This window comes from Aotus nancymaae, unplaced genomic scaffold (genome assembly GCF_030222135.1).
Source record: "Aotus nancymaae isolate 86718 unplaced genomic scaffold, 86718_ANA_hifiasm-v0.15.2.pri h1tg000089l, whole genome shotgun sequence".
NCBI classification, from domain to species: Eukaryota; Metazoa; Chordata; class Mammalia; order Primates; family Aotidae; genus Aotus; species Aotus nancymaae.
Window position 1 is genome coordinate 4,455,995 of NW_026988504.1, and position 21,631 is coordinate 4,477,625.

A 21,631-nucleotide genomic window follows, 5' to 3' on the forward strand; every position below is an offset into this window, starting at 1 on the left:
ATGCCATCTGAATCACTTTTCTTCTGGAGTTCTGGTCATTGAGCAAGAACTGAGGTGGTTTGGGACTGTTAGGGAAGAAAGCCAGCTCGAAAATACCTTGAACCTTCTGGTGAGTCTGCGGTTAGAAGTGAATTAGGGAGTGAAACAGAGAGGGTGGCAAATACCGGGGAAGAGGCTCAGGGGTCCATTACCCCTTGCGATGGACGGTTTGAGATTTGCCAGGTCAATGTGGGGTCAATTCTAAAAGTGTCCTAAGTCTAGCACGAGAAGAACAAAATGCAGCTGGGTCTCTGAGATCACACGCCCAAGCCCAAGGACACACTAGGGCCAAAATGTGACTCCCCACTCTAAAGTCACCTGTAAAACTGGGCAATCTGGTAGAATCAATGAAGGTTAAGATCATAAATCCAGCCAGGCATGGTGGCTCACGCCTGTAACCCCAGTACTCTGTCTCCAAAAAATAAAATAAATGAATAAAATCCCAAAACGCTGGGACATGAGATGCCCCTCTTTCAATCTTGACCCAGGTTAAATTCAGGAGAAATAAAAGGAAGTAGAAGCAGTAAACTTATGACACGCAATTTGTAAAGGTTCTGAACACGGGAGTAAATTAATTCAAACAGCTTTTGTGGTCTTTCGCGAAGGACCAGGCCCTCCCTGGCAAGCTGGGGCGGAGCCTGACCTTGGAGGTTGGCGTCAGCAAGGATCACCCTGCCCTTCAGTGGCCGGACACGACCTTGAGCCTTTGTGGTGTAGCCCGGTTGCAGGTCTGGCCGAGTCCGCCACCCCAGTGCCCTGCACCGCCCTTGCGAAACCGAAACCTGCTCGTTCCCGCGGAGGCGGACGGGGAGGGGTCTCGGGACGGGGGCGTGGTCTAGAGGGGGTGGCCAGCGGCGGGGCGGGGGTGGAGCCTCAGGTGGGCGCGCGTGCGCAGGCCGGAGCCTCGGGAGGAGGCTGGATACCCGGGGTGCGGCCCGCGCGGGAGGAAGGCGGGGCCTCGGGCGGGGGGCGGGGCCTCGGGCCGGGGGCAGGGGACTGGCGCAGGCGCAGGCGCGGGCAGGCGGGGCGCAGGGCGCGGGGCACCGGGGGCGGGGCTCCGAGCCGGGCTGAGGCGAGCGGGGGCGCCGGCGGCGCGGCGGGGCGCGAGCGGAGAGCCCGGGCGCGGAGCGTGGCGCCCGCACCATGGAGGAGGACGACAGCTACGGTCAGTACGCCCTGGCGGCGGACGTCTCCCTCTAGCTGCCCCTCGACCCCTCTGGGTCCGGCCGTCCGGCGGCGCCTGCGGCGGCTGGCGTTTCCCGGGAACACTGGTGCCGGACGCGGAGCCCGGGGCGACGGGCGGGCGCGGTGCGCGGGGCCCCCGCGGGACGGGGGTCGCAGGGGGTTTTGAGGGATGAGGGTCGCCTGGGCCGGGGTCGCCGGCGGCGCTGAGGGATGTGGGTGGCCGGGGCGGGGGTCGCAGGCCGAGCTCGCGGTCTCGCGGGGCCGGGGGTCGCCGCGAGCTGTGAGGAATGAGGGTCGTTGGGGTCGCGGGGCCGGATCGCCGGGGCTCTGAGGGATGAGAGTCGTTGGGGACGCTGGGATCCCCGGGGCAGGGGTCGCAGTCCGGGTCCCGGGGCGCCGAGGCGTGGGGGTCTCCGGCCCTTCCGCCCCTCTGCGGGGCTCGGGGCAGATGCGCGGATGACCGGGCCCGCGTTCCCCGCAGTTTCCGGCCGCTCTCGGCGTCAGCGAGTTGTGTCCCGTCCACGTCTTTGTTCAGAAATGAGAACGGGGAGCGGCGCCGCCGGCGAGGCGCGGGCTCCGGGACGGCCCTGCCCGCGGGAGTCTGGGCCTGGCCGCCGCGGGTCCGGTGCTCGCCGCCCGCCGAGACGCGGGTGTGGAGCCCGAGGGGCCCGGCGGTGGGGACGCGGCTCCGCCGCCGACTGGAGACTTGACAAGCGGAGCCGCTGCCCCGCTCCCCTCGCTCCCGCGCGCTGACGCTGCTGGCCCCGGCCAGGGGTGCCTCCCTCCCAGAGTTTGAAATTGCAAGGGTGGAGAAGGGTGTTTGACATGCTGTCGTTAATGTATTAAGTTTGTTCATGAGGCATTAAAAGAAAGAATGGCAAATAGAACAAGTGGTGAACTTTTGTGGTTTGGTAGCAAAGTACACATAAAGCAGAACTTAAAATGCTGTGTGGCCAAATGGAACCCGGTCCTAGTTTAATGAATGGGACATTTTTCTTTCTTTTTTTCTTTTTTAAGAGACAGGATCTTGCTCTGCCACCCAGGCTGGAGCACAGTGATCACAGCTCAGTCAGCTTCCTGAGTGGCTTGGAACCACACAAACGCCACCATGCCCGCCAAATTTTTTAACTTTATTATTATTATTTTTTTTGAGGCAGAGTCTGGCTCTGTCACCCAGGCTGGAGTGCAATGGCGCGATCTTGGCTCACTGCAACCTCTGCCTCAGCCTCCTGAGTAGCTCGGACTACATGCGCGTGTCACTACGTCTGGCTAATTTTTGTATTTTTAGTAGAGACAGGGTTTCGCCTTGTTGGCCAGGCTGGTCTGGAACTCCTGACCTCAGGTGATCCACCCGCTTTGGCCTCCTAAAGTGCTGACATTACAGGCGTGAGCCACTGTGTCCGGCCCTAATTTTTTATTTTTCGTAAAGATGGAATCTTGCTATGTTATCCAGGCTGGTCTTGAACTCCTGGACCCAATTGACCTCCCACCTCTGCCTCTCACAGTGCTGGGATTACAGGTGTGAGCTACTGCGCCCGGCCCTCTTATTACCTTCTAAGCAAACAAGTAAAAGCAGGGTGTGTGTTTTTTTAATTTAATTTTATTTTTGTGGGGGGCGGGCAGGGACCCGGTCTGAGTCTCTTGCTCAGGCGGAAGTGCAGTGGCACTATCATAGCTCACTGCAGGCTCTACTTCCTGGGCTCAAGCAATCCTTTACCTCCCTCCTTGGCCTCTCTGGTAACCTGGACTACAGGCCCTGGCTACCACACCCTGCTAATTATTTTTTTTATTTTTTTGTAGAGAGGGAGGTCTCCCTATGTTGCCTAAGTTGTTGTGAACTCCAGTTCCTATCTTGGCCTCCCAAAGTGTTGGGATTACAAGCATGAGCCACTGCTCCCGGCCTCCTTTTGTGATTAAAAGAAAAATCACCCACTGGCTGGCCCTAAAAGATGGCTCAGCCCCTCCAGATTTCACTCCTGCCCACTGCTGAGAAGGCTACAGCAGTTTTGCCTGCTGCTCTTTTCTCTGCCTCCTCTTGCCATTTAATTTCCCTCAGATCCAGTGTCCTGTCTACCAGGCTTTTCTTGCCCTCTCTTGTGTTCTTGCCTGCTACTGGGGGCAGGAAGCTATTGGTCTGGTTGCTTTTAATACACTGACTGCTTTGCCACCAGGCATGACATGAACTTGTACTTGGAAGAGGTAAATGGAAGCAGGCCATGTTGGTTTCCTATACCTGTTATAACATCTTACCACAAGCCTGGTGGCTCAAAACAACATACATTTGTTTTACGGTTCTGCAGGTCACAAGTCCAAAATAGGTCTCACTGGGCTAAAACTAAGGTGTCAGCCAGGCTAGTTCTTTCTGGATGCTCAAGGGGAGAACCCATTTCCTTACCTTTTCCAGCTTTTAGAGGCCACCTGTGTTTCGCAGTTCATAGTACCCCTTCCATCTTCTCATTTCTCTCGACCTCCTACCTCGCTCTTACTAAGACCCTGGTAATTACAGTGGACCCACCTGTATAATCAAGGATAAGGATTAGCAACCTTAATTCCATCTGTTACCTTAATTCCCCTTCTGCCATGTTAAGGTAACCTATTTACAAGTTCTGGGGATTAGGACATGGACATCTTTAGGGGACATTATTCTGTCTGCCACACACAAAGATGAGAAAGTTTATTCTTTTCCTTTCTTTTTTTTGAGATGGAGTTTCACTCTTGTTGCCCCTGCTGGAGTGCAATGGTGCCATCTTGGCTCACTGCAATCTCCGCCTCCCAGGTTCAAGCGATTCTCCTGCTTCAGCCTCCGGAGTAGCTGGGATTACAGGCGCCCGCCACCACGCCTGGCTAATTTTGTATTTTTAGTAGAGACAGGGTTTCTCTGTGTTGGTCAGGCTGGTCTCGAACTCCTGACCTCAGGTGATCTGCCTGCCAAAATGCTGGGATTACAGGTGTGAGCCACTGCACCCAGCCTAGTCTTCCCCTTTCTACAGTTTTAAATATCATCCTTTTATTTTGGGGAAACTAGAAAGATTGAATTAAAGGAGATTCCCCACCCATAGGGTTACTACACAGAAAGTACCTGATGGTGTGAGATGATCATATGAAGAATAAAACGCCCAGTTCTTTAAGGTTTGTGTTAGTCTCTAGAACTGTCCATTTCCCTCAGAGGTTTCACAGAGAATTTACCTTGACCAGATCCCACACTGTAAAAGGAAATGTATGTGATGGATTCGTAAAGCACATGACATGGCGTGTTCAGACGTCACCTCGGGATTTCCATTGTTTTCGTCTAGACAAACTTTTTATTTTATTTATTTTTATTTTTTTTGAGATGGAGTTTTGTTCTTGTTGCCCAGGCTGGAGTGCAATGTCGCAATCTTAGCTTACCGCAACTTCCGCCTCCCAGATTCAAGCGATTCTCCTGCCTCAGTCTCCCAAGTAGCTGGGATTACAGGCACGTACCGCCATGTCTGGCTAATTTTTTGTATTCTTAGTAGACATGGGGTTTGTCCACGTTGGTCAGGCTGGTCTCCAACTCCTGACATCTGGTGATTTGCCTGCCTCTGCCTCCCAAAGTGCTGGGATTACAGGGGTGAGCCACCAGGCCTGGCCTTACTTTATTTTTTTTTTTTTTATTTTTTATTTTTTTTTTTTTTTGAGACGGAGTTTCGCTCTTGATACCCAGGCTGGAGTGCAATGGCGCGATCTCGGCTCACCGCAACCTCCGCCTCCTGGGTTCAGGCAATTCTCCTGCCTCAGCCTCCTGAGTAGCTGGGATTACAGACACGCGCCACCGTGCCCAGCTAATTTTTTGTATTAGTAGAGACGGGGTTTCACCATGTTGACCAGGATGGTCTCGATCTCTTGACCTCGTGATCCACCCGCCTCGGCCTCCCTTTACTTTATTTTTTTAAAAATAGATGCAGAGTCTCATTATGTTGCTTAGGCTGGTCTAAAATCATCCTCCCGCCTTGGCCTCCGGAAGTACTGGGATTACAGGCATGAGCCACTGTGCCAGTCCTAAATAAACTTTTTCTTTTTCTTTTTGTTTTTAGACAGAGACTCACTCTCTTTCCCAGGCTGGAGTGCAGTGGCGCAATCTCGGCTCACTGCAACCTCTGCCTCCCAGATTCAAGTGATTCTTCTGCCTCAGCCTCCCAAGTAACTGGGATTACAGGTGCCCGCCACCACACCCAGCTGATTTGTGTGTTTATAGTAGAGATAGGTTTTCACCATATTGGCCAGGTTGGTCTTGAACTCCTGACCTCAAGTGATCTGCTCACCCTCCTCAGCCTCCCAAAGTGCTGGGATTATGTGAGCCACTATGTCCAGCCTACTGGTTTCTTTTTTTAAAAAAAAACTGTTTATGGCACTGTGGATTACCACCAGACAAACCGTTAACTTATAGGATATACTTATTGTGCTCAGGAAAAAGAAAAACAATTATAAAAATTAAATTTTGCTTACATTCTCTTTATAACATGCATACTGTGTGTACTTTTTTTTTTTTTTCTGAGATGGAGGCTCACTCTGTTGCCTAGGCTAGAGTGCAGTGGCACGATCTTGGCTCACTGCAACCTCTCCCTCCTGGGTTCAAGCAATTCTCGTGCCTCAGCCTCCCGAGTAGCTGGGACTACAGGCGTGTGCCACCATGCCTGGCTAATTTTTTTGTATTTTTAGTAGAGACGGAGTTTCACCATTTGGCCAGGCTGGTCTCAAACTCTTGACCTCAAATGACGTACCCACCTCGGCCTCCCAAAGTGCTAGGATTACAGGCATGAGCCACTGTGCCTGGCTTTTGTGTACTGTTACCAGTATATATTTCTGTGTAATAGTGTTCAGAGTTGTAAACAGAAAACCCCATATATGCGCTTTAAGGGGGATATTTAAGGAGTTTTCCAGAAAGTATGTTCATCCTGCTACTCTGTAATGGTCATCAGTTTGGGGCTAATAACTGCAAGTGCTGTGATTCAATTATGAGCTTCCTTTTTAAGGAGTGCAGTGGCATGATCTTGGTTCACTGCAACCTCCACCTCCTGGGTTCAAGCCATTCTTCTGTCTCAGCCTCCCAAGTAGCTGGGATTACAGGCAAGCACCACCACACCCGACTAGGTTTTGTATTTTTAGTAGAGACAGGGTTTTGCCATGTTGTCCAGGCTGGTCTTGAACTCCTGACCTCAGGTGATCCGCCTGCTTTAGCCTCCCAAAGTGCTGGGATTACAGGCATGAGCCACTGTGCCTGGCCTTTAAGCATAATTTCTGTGTAAACATTTAAAATGAAAGGTACTGGAGTCTATCATATTTATCATAGCAAATGCATGTCTTATTTTTGTTCCTTTCAAGAAGTTAGCTTCATTTAGGCAAGTTGTCAATAGAGAATTTTTAAATAATTTTTAGGTGAGTTTTCAACTGAAAGGGAAGAGATGTCTGCAAATGTCCTTTACTATTCAGCTTCTGAAATACCTTAATTTTTATTTGCCTTTGCTGTAATTTTTATATCGAGTTCCCAGATTCATTATCTAAAGCAAAGGTAGAACTAATTTTAAGTTAAAATATCTGTTTTCAGCAAGAGTTAAAAAAACTAGGTTTCACTTTCTCTGTGGAGGAAGAGTGGTAGGGTAAGACATTCAAGAAAATCGTTCATTTTCATATGTCAAGAAGCACTGAGGTGCAATTGCATAAAAACGCATCTCCAGCTTTGGCCTTTGAGGGAAGGGTATGAGGGAGTACTCAGGGCAGAGGTAAAAAGAAAAAAAAACACCCAGCACCTGTGGCTTTCAAGATCACTTTTAATCAGTAACTTCCGTCCATCTCTCCCCTTCCTCTACCCTCTTCGCCCCCCAGTCCTCATGGGCCATTGGAGACTGTCAGGGTGTTCAGCCTGGTTTCTGTGCCTGGTTAGTTGTGGTGCCATAGCACACAGGGGGAACCTCAGGAGGACTAACCCTGTGGTCTGTCGATGGTGCGATGCCTCGGGAGCTGGGGATCTCTGCAGTGGTAGGTGCATAGTGGCACAGAGGGAAAGCAGGCAGCAAGTTGAGGACCTTTACTTGAGCCACAGATGGCAGGCTGTCTGAGGAAGTAGTGCCTCAAGGCAGTTCTAACCTGATTTCCCATGCTGAATGCTCTGGTAGGTACTTCGGGTGTGATAAAAAAAGAGAATAGTTTCTTCTGTGTTTTAATGGAAAGGAGTTTTATCACAGGCATAATCTTGAGTGTCTACCATGGGAAATTTGGGAACATTTCACATGCGTGTATTACGGTTTGTGACCAAAGACTCTAGTTAAAAGCAGGATTTGTATCAGAATGATAGGAAGTGCTGTCATGCTGTGCCATGAACCATGGAGACCTGTGTGTGAGTGGGGAGAAGATTGAACAAGAAAAAGAAGGGCTGGCAGCGGCATGCCTGGGTGCTGCTGTGGACTGGGAAGAGGACCTGTTGCATTGAGGAAAGATTTTCATCATTATGTCTCCGGCATAGGTGTGGGTCCTGGGACCCTACAGAGGCAGCTCAGCCACTGAGGAGGGAATAGTGGGTTGAGACAAGTTCCGTCTCGTAAAAGTTAATATGCAGTGAGTTTGAGTTTTTTCCTCAACTCTCCATTTCAGAGAGAAACCAGAGCACTTCTATACATGTTTGACCCCACGCAGAGCCTTTGTTTTTCTGTGATATGGATGATTTCCATTGTTCTCAAACTCAGTTATACACTTAATGATTTGCCTTTATTGAAAAGAACACTTTCTTAGAAACTCTGGAACATAAGGTTGCCATAATTATACAGACTTTGTGGTCTTTGAGATATATTCCTAGGGTAACATTAACATGTCAGAGAGTATAAACATTTTTGGAATTCTTGAGGCCTGGTGCCAACTTCCTTTCCAAAAGGGCTGCACCAGTTTACTGTTCTTAGCCATGTATCAGTAGATGTACCTGTAACAGTGAAAATGTGCCTCTAGTGGGGATCAACATTTCAAAAGGTTTTTTTAAAAAAAACAAACTGAATTTGGTGGTTACAAAATGTTGACTCATTAAATCTATTGATAACTAGCTAGACTGAAACTTTTCTTTGCGTATTTGTGTATCATGAACTGGCTATGTCATAAGGAATGCTATAGTTTCTTTACTTAACTGAGGTGAACTCTTTTCTATCAAAGAAAGTGACATGCAGGTTTTTCTCACTCTGATGTTTTAAGCGTGGGGAAAATATATATCAGTTCTCACTGGGGTTTAGGTCAGATTTTGGCCAATTGTAACAGTCATTTACCTTTCTTTAATTTTTCTTTTAAAGATGAAGGATCTCTCAGCCCATATATTGTCTTCTGGGCAACTACAAAATATTTCCTTATGAGGAGAAATTGGGAATTAAATAGTTTTTTTTAAAATTATAATTTTTCTTTTGATTAAATAGAGCAGGGTTTCACTGTGTTACCCAGGCTGGTCTCAAAATCCTGGCCTCAAGTGATTCTCCTCCCTTGGCTTCCTAAAGTGCTAGGATTACTGGCATGAGCCTCCACATCTTGCTGTAAATTAAATATATTTCATTGGTCTGGGTTATAAGGATAAACAGTTCAGTTTTAGGCTGGGCGCGGTAGCTCACACCTGTAATCCCAGCACTTTAGGAGGCTGAGGTGAGCAGATCACCTGAGCTCAGGAGTTCGAGACCAGCTTAGGTAACATGGTGAAATCCCATCTCTACTAAAATATAAAAAAAAATAGCCAAGTGTGGTGGCGCATGCCTGTAATCCTAGCTACTCAGGAGGCTGGGGCATAAGAATTACTTGAACCCAGGAGGCAGAGGTTGCAATGAGCTGAGATCCTGCCATTGCACTCCAGCCTGGGCAACAGAGTGAGAATATGTCTCAAAAACAAAACAGGCCGGGCATGGTGGCTCACGCCTGTAATCCCAGCACTTTGGGAGGCTGAGGCGGGCAGATCATGAGGTCAAGAGATTGAGACTGTCCTGGCCAACATGGTGAAACCCCGTCTCTACTAAAAATACAAAAAAAACAGCCAGGAGTGGTGGCGTTTGCATGTAATCCCAGCTACTTGGGAGGCTGAGGCAGGAGAATCACTTGAACCCGGGAGGTGGAGGTTGTAGTGAGCCAAGATCACGCCACTGCACTCCAACGTGGAGAGAGAGCGAGACTCCATCTCAAACAAACCAAACAAAACAGTTCAGTTTCTGGGGATCATACCTGCTCCTTTCTAAATGTTCCATGTGTTAATAAAAAGATATTTTGCCAAATAGATTTTTTGTTCTGTATTTCTTGCATCTGTGATCAGTTAGGGTCTATAGTAAGAATTAGGAGATTGCCTTCTTATTTCAAGCATTGGGGGGCACACATCGTAGCTCTCTTGGAACAGAAGGGATGAAACAACTCTGTGTATTGTGCTGACCTGTTGGAAGACTTCAGCTTGAGAGCTGTGTAGCTGGTCGAGTCTGCTTTCCTGTTTTCGTTCCACCCCTTTCCTGCTCTCCTCTCCAAGATGAAAGTCTTCAGAGTGGGCTTCTAAAGAAAAGCCCTTTGCCTGAACCTGTCCATTTGCTCCATTGCCACTCTGCTTCTTGATTGTCTCTAATTATTGTTGCTTAGTTTCAGTTACAATAATAGAGGTATGGAGGAGGTGGAAAATTATTTAGAAATGTTCAAGAAGTGAATCCCACATCCTCTGAAACTGCTGGTAATGTTGTTTTGCTTCTCTGTTTTCATTAACTTCAGAGAAACACAAAAGCAGTGAAGAGCATGTAGGGGATTTTTATGACTCTTCGTTATCCAGGATAGTGTGACATTGTATATTTCTGCTTTTATGGTAGTGAGATGGTTATTAGCTGCTTTCTTTGGTGACTGAATTTTATGTAGCAAGGGCCAGGATAATACTTTTCTTATCCAAGTCTTTTTATATTTTCCACCTTTACTTTTTTTTTTTCTTTGAGACAGTCTTGCTCTGTCTTCTAGACTGGAATGCAGTGGCATGATCTTGGTTCACTGCAACCTCTGCCTCCTGGGTTTAGGCAATTCTCATGCTTCAGCCATTCAAGTAGCTGGGATTACAGGCATGTGCCACTGCACCTGACTCATTTTTGTATTTTTATTTTATTTTATTTTTCAGACAGGGTCTTGCTCTGTTGCCCAGGCTGGAGTATAGTGGCGTGATCTCGGCTCACTGTAACCTCTGCCTCCTGAGTTCAACAATTCACCTGCCTCAGTCTCCTGAGTAGCTGGGATTACAGGTGGGCACCACCACACCCAGCTAATTTTTGTATTTTTAATAGAGATGGGATTTTGCCATGTTGGCCAGGCTGGTCTCAAACTCCTGGCCTCGTGTGATCTGTCCAACTCGGCCTCTCAAAGTGCTGGGATTACTGTTGTGAGCTACTGCGCCTGGCCAATTTTTGTTATTTTTAGGAGAGATGGTGTTTCACCATATTGGCCATGCTGGTCTTAAACTCCTGAGCTCAAACGATCTACCTGCCTCGGCCTCAGAAAGTGTTGGGATAACAGGTGTGAGCCACTGCACCTGACCATTTTCTACCTTTTCTTGAGTTTTCAAGGCTTCTATTTCAGAAGCGTGCCCTTATCTGGTATTGTTAAATCCATATTGTAATTAGTAATGTTAGGTATGAATGATGGAATGGAATTGGCATAAGGCTATTTAAAAAACCTATTTTCGACTGGGCTCTGTGACTCACGCCTGTAATCCCAGCACTTTGGGAGGCCAAGGTGGGCAGATCATGAGGTCAAGAGATTGAAACAATCTTGGCCAACGTGGTAAAACCCGGTCTCTACTAAAAATACAAAAATTAGCTGGGTGTGGTGCCAAGCACTTGTAGTTTCAGCTACTTGGGAGGCTGAGGCGGGAGAATCACTTGAACCTGGGAGGCACAGGTTGCAGTGAGCCCCAGTTGCACCACTGCACTCCAGCCTGGCAACAGAGCGAGATTCCATCTCAAAACAAACAAACAAACATATTTTCTAGTAATATCACAGGTTTGTTTCTTTTTTTTTGGAAACGGAGTTTTGCTCTTGTTGCCCAGGCTAGAGTGCGATGGCACAATGTAAGCTCACTGCAACCTCCGCCTCCTGGGTTCAAGCGATTCACCTGCCTCAGCCTCCCAAGTAGCTGGGATTACAGGTGCCCGCCAGCAGGCCTGGCTAATTTTTGTATTTTCAGTAGAGACGGGTTTCACCATGTTGGCCAGGCTGGTCTTGAACTCTTTACCTCAGGGGATCCACCTGCCTTGGTCTCTCAAAGTGCTGGGATTACAAGTGTGAATCACCGCACCCAGCTCACAGTTTTGTTTCTATGAGTAGTTGATAATTGCTTATTCAATCAACAAACATGAGTGATCATTTCATACTATGTAGTCCCTGTTCTCACCAATGCTTTGAGTCTAGAAGGAGGAGACAGACATGACAGCAAGCTGTGAAGGAGCATATCACAGTAAATGTGGCAGATGTATGCATGAAAAATGTAGGTAAACCAAGGAGAGCAGTGTCAGTTCCACTGGCATTGGGATGGCACTGAATTGGCCCAGGGAAAGTTTGTAGAGGGGCTGGTCCTTGGGCTGGATTGTGAAAGATGAGTTAATGCCAAGTAGGAGAACGTCACAAAGAAACACACGTCAAGCAAAGAGAATGAGAGGACAGGAGGTGTGAAGCAGTTTGGCCACTTGGGGAGCTTACAGGTGGTTCTTTGTGCCTGGAGAGCAGGCTGTGAGCAGAGGGCGGAGGCCAGAGGTCGGATTAGAAGAAATGGGGGACAGTCATGGGGGGCTTCGGTATGTGTTGTTATACAGGACTAATTCTCTGGGACATGGAGCTATGAGAGGGTTTAAACCAGGGTTATTTTACGATGATTATTTTGCTTTTTTTTTGAGACAGTCTTACGCTGTTGCCCAGGCTGGAGTGCAGTGGTGCAATCTCAGCTCACTGCAACTTACCCCTTCAGGGTTCAAGTGATTCTCGTGCCTCAGCCTCCTGAGTAGCTGAAATTATGGGTACATGCCACCACACCCGGCTATTTTTTGTATTTTTAGTACAGACAGGGTTTTGCCATGTTGGCCAGGCTGGTCCTGAACTCCTGGCCTGAAGTGATTTGCCCACCTCTGTCTCCCAAGGTGCTGGTGTGAGCCACTGTGCTGCTCTGTTTTATATTTTTATTTTTAATTTTTCCAAGGAAAGAAGGGAGGGAGAAAGGAAGCAGGTAGAGGAAAGGAGAGGGAGAAGCCGAGCATTATATTGCATTTTAGAAAGATCCTTCTGACTTAGTGTGGTACAGATTGGCAGTGGAAAGATCCTGAAGGAACTTCTGGAGATAGATGAGATAGGTGATGAGGGCTTGAACTAAGGCTGTGGGAGTTGGAGGTAGGAGAGAAGAAATACAAGGACAGTGAAGGATGTGAAATTGATTGGATTTAGTTGCCAGTATTAGGGAGGGATATAGCATTGAAAGGAAATAAAGGAGACAGAGTGACGAAGGTGAGTGGCAGGTTTCTTTCTTTGGATGACTCTTTGGGGAGTTTCTATACTGAGAATAGGGCTTCAGTTTTGGACATATTCTGTGGAGTTTTGCGGTACTTATACAATGTCCACTTTGAGAGACTCATTTAAACAGTTGAATTTGGACCTGGAACTCAAGAGATTATCAACGCATGAATGGGAGTGGAACCTAGGAAGTGGGTTATGCCACAGGCTGATTGAGAAGTCCAAGGATATTGTCCTGGGATACCACCACTGAAGGGCTGAGGAGAGGAAGAGATCTGAAAGGGTGACTTTGAAGGCAAATGTTTATAACTCTTCAGTAACTAGACAGTAAATGGAAAGAGAGAGAGGGCAGTATTCTGCATCACCTTTTGTTTTTACTTGAGGGATATTAAGACGATTTGCAGACTCTTTCTTTCTACCCTTGGAAAATTATTCCCAACCAGTCTTGAATTAAAGCATTAAATATGATGTGTTGTAAACCTCCAGTAGGATTGGTCTTGTATTTCATTTTGTCTGTTCTGGCATCTGTACACAGTAGCTGCAGACTATGTGTGTTTTGGAAACCTATTTCCCTTAAGTTACTTTCTTTTCTGTTCTCTAATTCCCTGAAATATTTCCAACAGCCCTAATGATTGAAATAAAGAGAGTTTTGATTTTTAGCTGTATTCTGACATTTTCAAGTGCTTCCTGCACATTTCCCCTTGGATATTCCATCATCATCCAAGACTCAGCATGTCGAAGGCTTGCTCCTGACCCTTTCATTCTAGTGTTCCCTTTAGACTTTCTTAATTTTTAAACTTTTATCACCATTTACTTATCACTCCCGTCATTCAGGCTTGAAAAAAACATTGGATTCTTTTCTCTTTCTTGCCATTTCAGTTGTTTCCCATCTATCCAACCATCTGTTTGTTCATCTATTCAGACTTTTTAAATTCTTTGTGTCAGGGAATTTGCTTGATGCTCAGGCTGTGAAGTCTTTTAAGATACAGGTCATGCTCTCCAGAAGCTTACAGTGTAGGGCGGTTCACATGTAAATTTGCTATGGTGGAAATACCAACAAATGCTATAGGAGCCTGGAGACTTTCAGCTTTTGGTGTGTTCTGATTGAGATGTACTTAAAAAAAATTTAGAGATGGGGTCTTATTATGTTGACCAGGCTGGTCTTGAATTCCTGGCCTCAAGCAGTCTTCCCATCTCAGACTCCCAAAGTGCTGGGATTACAGGCATGAGCCACCGTGCCCAGCCGAGACCTATTTTTGAGCAAATCTGCTAGGCAGTTACCTACTGGGATGAAATGAGATGAGAACACACCAGCGTCGGTGTCACTGCCCTCACTGTTCCCGCACTGGTAGTTCACTGCTGTGCATCAGACTCATTGCTGAACATTTTTCATAAGTTCTGTTGAACCCTCACAGTTACCCTGTGGGTGGGAACAAATTCTGTACTGATTTGGTAGGTGAGGAAATGGAGATGTGGAGAGCTTCAAAAGTGACATGGCTGATTAGTGGTTGAGCTGGCATCCATCGCAACCTAGGTTTCTCAGACTCCACTCGAAAGGCCGTGCTTTGAATGGGCTTTTCCTTTATTTTTTGAGATGGAGTTTTGCTCTGTTGCCCAGGCTGGAGTACAGTGGCACGATCTTGGCTCGCTGCAACCTCTGCCTCCTGGGTTCAAGTGATCCTCTTGCCTCAGCCTCCTGAGTAGCTGGAATTACAGGCGCGTGCCACTACGCCTGGCTAATTTTGTATTTTTAGTAGAGACAGGGTTTCACCGTGTTAGTCACACTGGTCTCGAACTCCTGACCTTGTGATCCGCCCGCCTTGGCCTCCAAAAGTGCTGGGATTTCAGGCATGAGCCACCGCGCCCAGCCTTGAATGAGCTTTTCCTATGCTGGCTCTCATTCATACCCCCTTCTTCATTTTTATGTATTTGCACTTTTATGTACCTTATATGCTATTTATATACTTTCTTTTTTTTGTTTTTTATTTTTCTCAGACCTCTTAGAGATGAATTTATGTGCTTTGTAAACTTTCTTTCTCCTGGGAGTGGGATACAGAGTTTTATATCTCGATATAGTCTGCACAGAGTTTTGGTTAAACCTGTGTTGCTGGTTATTAAACACATTGCATCGAAAGAGCCATTGTTAATCTTAGCGTTGAAATTTGAGGAGTTTGTAGGATCATGCAGTGAAGGCAGTATCTTTTTCCTTACTATTCTGGGTAGCACTGAGTTTAGGGGCTGCTGTTTCCTCCCAGGGACTCTGGTAAACTGGGTTTGATGTTGTGGGAACAAGAATTACGCAGCCTGGCTTTGATGATTTCCTGGAGCCAGAACATGTTTTGTGGTTGGGCCACTAGATTTTATGAGAAAACCAGGTAACTAGGTAAAGGTTTAACAAGTATTACTGAGCTTGTCTCTCAGCCACTTCCAGGGGCCTTTTCTTGGCTTCTCTTAGCCTTTTTGCTCTTTATCACTAAATAAAAAGGCTGCTGAAAGAACTTACTTAACAGTGATACAGGAGAACACTAGCAGAGTAGCGTTTCTTCCTAGGAGTTACAGAGCATCTCCCAGAGTCTTCCTGCTTGAAGCCCTGACTCAGTAGCTTTGTCTCCTGCTAGAGGAGGGGCTGACCTTTTTGTTTTTTGTTTGTTTGTTTTTTGTAGAGATGGGGTCTCACTCTGTTTCCTAGATGGGTCTCAAGCTCCTGGCCTCAGACACTCCTCCCTCTTCCCAAAGTGCTGGGATTACAGGTGTGAGCCACTGTGCCTGGCCTAAGGCTGGTTTTTGACAGGGCCTCATTGGAACATGAGTACTGTGCTAGGGTTACCAAGGATCTCAAGACAAGACCCTCTAGCTTTGCAGGTTCAAAAATAGACTTCGGGACTTGGGTTTGTGCCAATTTATTAATGCTATTGCAGGATTTTTCAAAAATCAAGTTTTGATCATTTGCCTGCTCTCAGCTCAGCTATGGACTATGGTTCTTGGGGAGCACATTCAGGGAGCCCCAGGAATGCCACTGTCTTGTGCTGTGACACCTGTTGGTTTTTGTCCTCTCTTTCATCAGGACAGCAACCTGAGAGTACAATAGAGTCAGATGCAGCTGTTGAGGGCTCTCCAGTTGTCTCTCTTGGCACTTAAACCCTCTTGGACTTCTGAGTAGCCCACTTCAGGCTTGTCTCCTCTACTTCACACTGACCTTTACTGATGTATCGAAGATGGTGACTTCTTCAATTCGTTCTCTAACTTTCTCAAAGACTTCCACGATTTCCCTCTGTGTCCAGACTGCAGTGACAAAGCATGGAGGAAATTAAATTCTGAAAGGATTTTTAGAGTTAGAATTGAAAGATTTATTTTATAGGTTTATAATATCCCAAAAGAAATAGGGATTCCAACGTAGACTTTGGGGTCTACCTTTAGAAGGAGCCCCACTTTCCAGATATGTTCCGTGGTCCACTCAGGAAGGCTTCTCATTGAGTCTGCTGATGCCTCAGGTGGGACCCATCAGGGATACCCGTGCCCCTCTGCTCATGCACTCAGCAAACTCCATGCAGTGCTTGGTACACACCAGGCACATTCCCCAGCTAGGGCCTTTTCCCAGCTATTCACTGTGCTGGGGATGCTTCTCATCTAAATATCCTCATGCTCAGTTCCCTCCCTCTCTCAGCAACACCTCCCCCATTTGATTAAGCCGCCTGTGCACCCCTCCTCTCTGCTCACCACCCTTACCCTGCTTGACTCCTCCATAATGCTCATCCCCGCTGCCACACCGGGAACTTACTCATTATGTTTATTATGCTTGGCCAGTCTTCTCCAGCTGAAATGGAAGCTCCACAAGGCAGGAATCTTCATCCCTTTTGTTACCCTCCCCATCCCATGTACGTGCCTAAAGCAGGACTGGGCACACTGTAGGCTCTCAGCTTGTTGACTAAATCATGAAATCCATGCTCTCCCCACTCCCTCTGCTTTTGATATAGAAACTGAGGTCACTGAAATCGCTCATGGAAACTTGTGAGTTGCAGTTAAAATAGAGCCCTCTTACTTCATGCATACATCTAATTTCATTCTTCCATTGTTCTGGGGTTTATTTATAGGCCTGATTCTTGCTGAAACTGCTTATATTGATAACCAGTTAGTAAGTTCCTCACTCTTGACTTGCTGGGAAGTTTATAGAGACATTTTTTGTGCCTTCAGAGATTTCAGTACAAATCTTTAAAAAGAGACATTTAGATGGGAGTATGATTAGTCTATTGGTTGTGGGCTTGTAAAAAGAAAAACAATTCTTTTTTTTTTTTTATTTTTTTATTTTTTTGAGACAGAGTCTCTCTCTTTCCCCAGACTCGGCTCACTGCAACCTCTGCCTCCCGGGTTCAAGCAATTCTTCTGTCTCTTCTACCTCAACCTCCTGGGTAGCTGGGACTACAGGCGTGTGCCACCATGCCACGCTAATTTTTGTATATTTAGTAGAGACGAGGTTTGGCCATATTGGCCAAGCTGGTCTTGAACTCTTGACCTCAAGTGATCCGCACGTCTCAGCCTCCCAAAGTGCTGGGATTACAGGCGTGAGCCACGGTGCCTGGCCTATTGTATGTTTGAAAGATGAGGGTAGCAAATAAATTCTTTAAGAGGGAGCTAGTACACTTTTCCACTTATCCATGGTTTCAATTATCTACAATTAGCTTTGGTTTGAAAATAGGTGAGTATAGTACAATAAAATATTTTGAGAGACTACATTCACATAACTCATAACAGTATATTTTTATAATTGTTCTAGTTTATTATTGTTATGAATCTCTTTGTGTACTTTATAATAGATTTTATCATAGGTTTATGTGTATAGGAACAAACATGTTATATATAGGGTTGACTACCATTTGTGGTTTCAGCATCCACGAGAGGTCTTGGAAAGTATCCCCTCTGGAGAAGGACGGACTGCCGTAACCTACAGTAAGGTGATTTTTTCTAGGAAGTGTTAAGGTGTTTGACAAATATGTGTATCTTGAGAGGGATTGAAAGTCTTTTTTTTTTTTTTGAGACAGAGTTTTCACTCTTGTCGCCCAGGCTGGAGTGCAATGGCATGGCCTCGGTTCACTGCAACCTCTACTTCCCAGGTTCAAGTGATTCTCCTGCCTCGGCCTCCTGAGTAGCTGGGATTACAGGCAAGCGCCAGTACACCCAGCTAATTTTGTATTTTTAGTAGAGGCAGGGTTTTACCACCTTGACCAGGCTGGTCTCAAACTCCTGACCTCAGGTGATCTGCCCGCCTTGGCCTCCCAAAGTGCTGGGATTACAGGCATGAGCCACTGCGCCCAGCCAGAAGTCTTTTTTTGAGATTAAAAACATCCAGAATGGATGGACATTTCCATTGTATTGGTTTCCTGTTGCTGCCATAACAAATTATCACAAATTTAATGGCTTAAGACAGTATACGTTATTATCTTAGAAGAGTTTGGAGGCCAGAAGCCTGGAATGGGTCTCACTGAGCTAAAATCATGTTTCAGAGTTGTGTTTCTTTCTGGAGGCTCTAGGGAAAAGATATGCTTCCTTACCTTCCCAGCTTCTAGATGCTCCCCACACTCCTTGTCTGTTAGCTCTTTCCTACATCTTCAAAGCCAGCAGTGGCTGGTTGAGTCTCACCTCTCATCACTCTGACACTGACTGTCCTGCCTCCCTCTTCCATTTTGAAGAATCCTTGTGCTCACCTGGATAATTTAGGATCATCTCCCTCTTCTAAGGTTGGCTGATTAGGAAATTTAATTCCATCTGCAACCTTAATCCCCTTTGCCATGTAATTTAACATATTTGCAGGTTCCAGTGATTAGGACATGTATGTCTTTGGTATCATTATCCTGCCAACTACATCTACCTTAGTGCCTTTGTCCATGGAATGTTTCTTGTGAGGGTGGGCAGTTTCATCCTTCCTGCATATAATTTTCTTATGGAAATGTGCCTCATGGGTATTAAGTATTGCAGTACTGGAGTAGACTTTGACTTTGTGAAGCATTTCTAGTTTTAGAAGAGTGCTCTTAATTCAAAGGTTGGGGAAGGCACGTGCAGAAAGCAGCCCATTCCACTCTGTTCTGCTAATTAGCAACACTATTTGTCATCACTTACCAGAACAGAGACATCTTGAATCAGAAGTTATGTTGTTGCTGTCTGTTCTTAGGAATGTTTTTGTACTCTCTTTGAGAGTAAAGATAATTTTTCCTGTTGTCAGGTAATGGAAATGTCCCCAAACAATGGATCTTGATAGGAAAAATAAGTTTGCTATTCCAGAAGAAGATATTGACACAACATTATTTGGTAATTATTTTCCCAGAAATCTGCCGGTTTCCCCCATGCCACATGATGGACACCTCATTGTGTGGAGGAAGCAGGCCAGACGCTGTTACTCTTTCACACATTTCTGTTAAAGGCTCATTTGGTTTACTCTCCACTGGATTACACGTTAAGGATATAAAGCCATATTTCTAACAGACTACTACTGTTCTTTCCCTTCCCTACTCTTGCTTTGGACTCCTGTTTTCTCACACATATAAATGTGTATGGATAGCATTCTAGTAAGAGGAATTTAAGCTTTAAAAAGTTTTTAAAAATAACACATTTTAATAGTAGAAATTAATGGATGAAGAAAATCATACCGTTACAATCTTTTTTTTTTTGAGACAGAGTTCCACTTTATCCCCCAGGCTGGAGTTCAGTGGCATGATCGTGGCTCACTGCAGCCTCAACCTCCTGGGCTCAAATGATCCTCCTGATCCTGGTGGGACTATTAGGGGTGCTACAGATATCCAGATTAGCAACAGGTCTGCAACAACCTCAGTTCTTGTCTCCTCAGGAGAAAGAATTTGACTGAGGGGCACAAGGCAGAAAAAGAGGCATAGGCAAGTTTTAGCACAGGAGTAGAAGTTTATTAAAAAGCTTTAGAGCAGGAAAGAAAGGGAAGTACACTTGGAAGAGACCTAAGTGGGCAACTTCAAGGACAAGTGCCCCTTTCAACCTTGATCCTAGGATTTTATGTGCTGGCCCCTTTCCCTTCATTCTTCCCTAAGGGTGAGCTGCCCACAAGCGCAGTGTCTATCTGAGACTTTCTTCTCTTTTCTGGTGGAATGCCCCTAGAAGGCCATACACCACCATTTTGTCTCTTAATGCGCATGCTCGAGCTCACTCGTTCAATTCCTGAGATTTTATTGGAAGCTGTTTACCAATTTCAAGTGTTTGTATCTATTTGGGAAATTGCCTCTCCCTGGTGCCTACTGTCAGTTATCACTTTAGTGTAACAACTGTGGACCATCAGGGAATTACCTCTCCTTGCTGCTGGCTGCCAATTTATTTTATTTTATTTATTTTTTTGAGACAGAGTTCGCTGTTGCTGCCTAGGCTGGAGTGCAATGGTGCCATATCGGCTCACTGCAAACTCTGCCTCCTGGGTTCAAGTGATTCTCCTGTCTCAGTCTCCTGAGTAGCTGCGATTACAAGCATGTGCCACCATGCCCAGCTCATTTTTCTATTTTTAGTGAGATGGGGTTTCACCATGGTGGTCAGACTGGTCTCAAACCTCTGACCTCAAGTGATCCACCTGCCTTGGTCTCCCAAAGTGTTGAGATCACAGACATGAGCCACTGTGCCCAGCCTATTTTTTATTTTTTTATTTTTGAGAAAGGGTCTGGCTTTGTTGCCCAGGCTGGAGTGCAGTGGCATCATCTTGGCTCACTGAAGCCTCTGCCCCTGAGGCTTAAGCCATCCTCCCACCTCAGCCGCATGAGTAGCAGGGTGTGCACCATCATGCCCAGCTAATTTTTATATTTTTTGTAGAGATGGGGTTTTGCTGTATTGCCCAGGCTTGTGAACTCAAGTGATCTGCCCGCCTCGTTCTCCCAAAGTGCTGAGATTGCAGGCATGAGCCACCGTGCCTGGCCAATTATCATTTTTAGAGAGGCAGTGTCATAACTGTTGAACTATCACTTAATGATCGCCGACATTCCTCGTGGGTGGGGATGCAGGGAGTCCTCTCCTGCCCCACTCATGCCTGTATAGGACTACCTGTAACAGCACCACATGTGTATGCCATTATGCCCAACTAATTGTTTTTTTCATTTCTTGTAGAAATAGGGTCTTGCTGTGTTGCTCAAACTGATTTCAAACCCTTGGCTTCTAGCAGTCCTCTCACCGTGGCATCCCAAAGTGTTGGAATTATAGGCATGAGCCACTAAACCCAGCCTCTTTTGATTTTTTTTCCCCCTCTTTTTTTTTTTTTTTTTTTTTGAGATGGAGTCTCGCTCTGTCACCCAGGCTGGAGTGCAGTGGCATGATCTCTGCTCACTGCCTCCCAGGTTCAAGCGATTCTCTTTCTCAGCCTCCCGAATAGCTGAGATTACAGGCTTGAGCCACCACACCTGACCAAGTTTTGTATTTTTAGTGGAGACTGGGTTTTACCATGTTTGCCAGGCTGGTCTCGAACTCCTGACCTCAAGTGATTCACCTGCCTCAGCCTCCCAGAGTGCTGAGATTACAGGTGTGAGCCGCGGCGCCCTGCCTCTTTTGATTTTTAAATAAGTTTTTTTTTTTTTTTGAGACGAAGTTCTGCTCTTGTTGCCCAGGCTGGAGTGCAATGGCATAATCTTGGGTCACCGCAACCTCCGCCTCCCAGGTTCAAGCGATTCCTCTGCCTCAGCCTCTCAAGTAGCTGGGATTACAGGCATGAGCCACCAAACCTGGCTAATTTTGTATTTTTACTAGAGACAGTTTTCTCCATGTTGGTCAGGCTGGTCTCAAACTCCTGACCTCAGGTGATCCGCCCACCTCAGCCTCCCAAAGTGCTGGGATTACAGGCATGAACCACCACTCCCGACCTAAAGAGGTTTTAATAGGCTTTGAGTAGTTAAGTGATTTTAGTTCCCTATATTACCATATTCCCAAAGTC

The 21,631-nt window shown here is 46.4% G+C and overlaps 1 protein-coding gene across 1 annotated transcript in view; it reads left to right on the forward strand.

Annotated features, from left to right (window-relative positions):
• Positions 1-1,132: 1,132 nt before the first annotated feature.
• CYTH1 (cytohesin 1) overlaps positions 1,133-21,631 on the forward strand; it is a 105,069-nt gene continuing 84,570 nt past the window's right edge. The window contains exon 1 of the mRNA XM_021670931.2: positions 1,133-1,204. Within this exon, the coding sequence (XP_021526606.1) occupies positions 1,183-1,204 (22 nt within the window). The 5' untranslated portion in view covers positions 1,133-1,182. The remainder of the gene's footprint in view (positions 1,205-21,631) is intronic.